General features: G+C 42.5%; 1 protein-coding gene across 3 annotated transcripts in view; it reads left to right on the forward strand.

Moving 5' to 3' along the window:
• Positions 1-230: 230 nt before the first annotated feature.
• The window catches only part of GPHRA (golgi pH regulator A), a 61,067-nt gene continuing 57,589 nt past the window's right edge, over positions 231-3,708 (forward strand). For all 3 annotated transcript variants that reach the window (XR_014144132.1, XM_081815833.1, XM_081815834.1), the window contains exon 1: positions 231-454. Coding sequence is in view for 2 of the 3 variants with exons in the window: in XM_081815833.1 (XP_081671959.1) it covers positions 413-454 (42 nt within the window). In the remaining variant the exon portion in view is untranslated. The remainder of the gene's footprint in view (positions 455-3,708) is intronic.

Below are 3,708 nucleotides of genomic sequence, written 5' to 3' on the forward strand. Positions count from 1 at the left end.
AATAAGATATTAGGTCAGGCACCACCATCTTCGGCCTCAGAAATGAAATGCTACCTTGCATTACATCAGCTCCGGGATTTTCAGACCACCTAATTGTACCCCGCCCCTTTTAGCCAGGTCATCTCTAGCTAAGCCACGCCCCCAGAGCGTCCTCTCCTTGGCCCCGCCTCCGGGGCCTCTGCTGCCAGGAGCCTCGCGTCCGCCCCGCCCACTCCTAGCCCGGGGCGGGAAGCACTAGATATTGCCGCGGATTGGCTGACTGGGGCGCAGCTTAATGGCGTCGGGCTGGCTAGCCGCGGTCCCGGCGGTGGCCCCTGGGCGAAGGCCGCCTTTGTGAAAGGGCCTGTGGCCCGAGCTTGCTGTGGCAACAGGGAGTGGAAATTGGAGGCAGGAGCCTTCCTTACACTGCGCCATGAGTTTCTTGATCGACTCCAGCATCATGATTACCTCTCAGGTGAGCTATTGCCTCCCACCCCGGGACCCCTCAGCCACTCTTTCGTGAATTGTCTTCTCGGGGTTTCAGTGATGCCGGCTGGCCAGGATCTCGCTGTCCTCGTCAGCCGCCTGGACCTGCCTCCCAGAGCTCGGGGAGAGGGTAAGATTTGCTGAGTCCAGTTCCCTCAGCCCTCATTGTGGGAAGGCGTCCTGCGGCCGTCCGCGCCCCGACCCAGCCTCTATCTACCCACTCTCTCGTCCACTTTTGGAGGGAATCACGCGGCCTCAATGCTCAGAGCCCGAGCCGCGAGAAAAGAGCGGTCCCCAAAGCGCCCCGAAGCTTCTGGACTGCGCCTCTGACCCATGGCTCGGGGAAGAGAGTGGTTCCGGGCGCGGAATACGCAGCTCGCCAATGGGAGCTGGCTCCTGGGGACACGTGGGGACCTTTCTGGTTAGTTGTCAAATCCTGAATCCCCGTTCGCAGGAATTAGTCGTGGTCAGCTCAGAGACCTTAAAAGTAGTCTAAGGTTTGGTTTGTGTACCAACACCTCAACCTTTAATCCTCTTTCTGCTGCCCACGCTCTTCGGATCTTTTTCTTGACCCTCCTTTACCCATTGGGCACCTTCATTCATTCGCACAGTCAGCGGACTTTTATCGACCATTTTATAAAAATGCTGAGGGTACAAACCTAAATAAACACTAATTCCTTATTCTGTGCAAGCTATGTCTAGGAAGCCTCTTGCTTTTTTTAATTTAAATTCAATTAATTAACATATAGTGTATTATTAGTTTCAGAGGTAGAGTTTAGTGATTCATCAGTTGCATATAACACCCAGTGCTCATCACCAGTGCCCTCCTTAATGCCCATCACCCAGTTACCTCCCTCCAGGAACCCTCAGTTTGTTTCCTATAGTTAAGGGTCTCTTGTGGTTTGTTTCCCTCTCTGATTTCGTCTTATTTTATTTTTACTACCCTTCCCCTATGATCCTCTATTTTGTTTCTTAAATTCCACATATGAGTGAAATCATATAATTGTCTTTCTCTGATTGACTTATTTTGCTTAGCATAATACCCTCTAATTCCATCCAGGTCATTGTAAATGGTAAGATTTCATTTTTTTGATGGCTGAGTAATATTCCTGTACACACACCCCACATCTTTATCCATTCATCTGTGGATGGACATCTGGGCTCTTTCCATAGTTTGGCTATTGCAGACATTGCTGCTATAAACACTGGGTGCATGTGCCCCTTCAGATTACTATGTTTTTATCCTTTGGATAAATACCTAGTAGTGCCATTGCTGGGTGGTAGGGTGGAAGCCACTTGCTTTTACCAGCTTTCATTCGTTCAGCTATTCTGTTTTCTTCATAGCATTTATCGTAGTACTGATATTTATGTATTTATGAATTTATTTTTTGAGGTCCTGTTTTTTTTATTATGTTAATCACCATACATTACATCATTAGTTTTTGATGTAGTGTTCCATGATTCATTGTTTGCATATAACACCCAGTGCTCCATGCAGAACGTGCCCTCTTTAATACCCATCACCAGGCTAACCCATCCTCCCACTCCCTCCCCTCTAGAACCCTCAGTTTGTTTTTCAGAGTCCATAGTCTCTCATGGTTCGTCTCCCCCTCCGATTTCCCCCCCTTCATTCTTCCCCTCTTGCTATCTTCTTCTTTTTTTTTTTTTTAACATATAATGTATTATTTGTTTCAGAGGTACAGATCTGTGATTCAACAGTCTTGCACAATTCACAGCGCTCACCATAGCACTGAGGTCCTATTTTGTCCAGGCCTTATCACCCCCGCCTTTAAGTACAAGTACTAAACACAGTTATTTGCTGGCCAACTGTTACTATTTGTAGAAGCTCAGACTATCTAATTATTGATTCCCCCCCTCATTTACCCAGTAGTTTAGAGTATATTTCAAGTGGCAAATGACAGAAACAGTTCCTTTTGAGGTTTTAAATGAAACTAAATCTTTGATCCCGTTTTCATATTCCTTCATCCTAATGCTTCTGTCTTTGGAACAGAGCACTGTCCATTGTCTCTTGAAAAACTTTAATTACAACATTTTAGAAAATATGAAACAAGGACTACTCTAATAAGATAACTTTTAAAATTTACCATCCTTTATATAGTTTTCATAATTGTTTTTATTGGCTGCATAATATTCAAATGTATTAACACAAAAAAATCTGGACACGTAATTCTCTTGTTTTTCTAACTTTTCTTAAGCTTTTCTAATTTTTCTAAGGCTAATTGCCTTTTGTGACAATTCAGGTTTGTTTTTAGCCCTACTACCAACTCAAGAAAAAGGACAATATTTCAGTAGCATTTTTTTTTACCTAATTTTTAAAAAAGAATGTGGGTGAGGAACTTGCATTGTAGCCTCTAAGATTTTTAACACTGATATAATAAGTTGAAGCAAGAAAGTAGCTTTCTGATTTTTTTTACATTATATAATACTTTAACTTTCACACAGGCATTCACATGCAATATTAAATATTTAATGCTCTTTACAAATGAGGAACTAAGACCCAAAGAATCATTTGTGTGGACTGTTCTCTGACCATATATTTATGTGGCTACTTCATCATTATTTTGGTATCAGTAAAAATGTCACTTTAGAGAGGTTTGTCCTGACTCCCTACCTCTATCACAGTAGCACCCATTTCAGCCACCTTCAATCCCATTTTCCTGTTTTATTTTCTTCTTAACCTCCATCACTATTATTTGTGTCTATTAGATATAAACTTCATGAGGTCCAGATTATTCTTATTCTCTGCTGTATTCCCCAGTATCTAAATCAGCTGCTGGTAACAGGGAAGCCTAGTAAATATTAAGTAAATAGAGATATAATTATGTTAGAAACCCCTCTTCCTCATTTTTCCTGTTTTATATCAACTGAAAGGTTTTAAATGAAGTCTGTGGGGCGCCTGGCTGGCTCAGTCGGTAGAGCATGCATCTCTTGATCTTGGGGTCGTGAGTTTGAGCCCCATGTTAGGCATGGAGCCTACTTAAAGAAATAAAATTAATTAAATAAATAACTATTTCAGACTTCATTTTATTTATTTTTCTTGAAATAATCAGCTGTTTGTTCCATTCCCCTCATAATTTCACTGAATCTTTATCACTGTCCTCAAGGCCCCCTTTCCCATCCTCATCACTTAAACTCTTAGCAGATAACCTTGCCTCCTGCTGTATCAATAAAAGTGAAGACAAAAGATACAATCTCCTTCCACATCCTGGGTCTTTTTTTTTT

This window comes from Leptonychotes weddellii, chromosome 4 (genome assembly GCF_054177405.1).
Source record: "Leptonychotes weddellii isolate Sample4059 chromosome 4, ASM5417740v2, whole genome shotgun sequence".
Classification (NCBI taxonomy): Eukaryota; Metazoa; Chordata; class Mammalia; order Carnivora; family Phocidae; genus Leptonychotes; species Leptonychotes weddellii.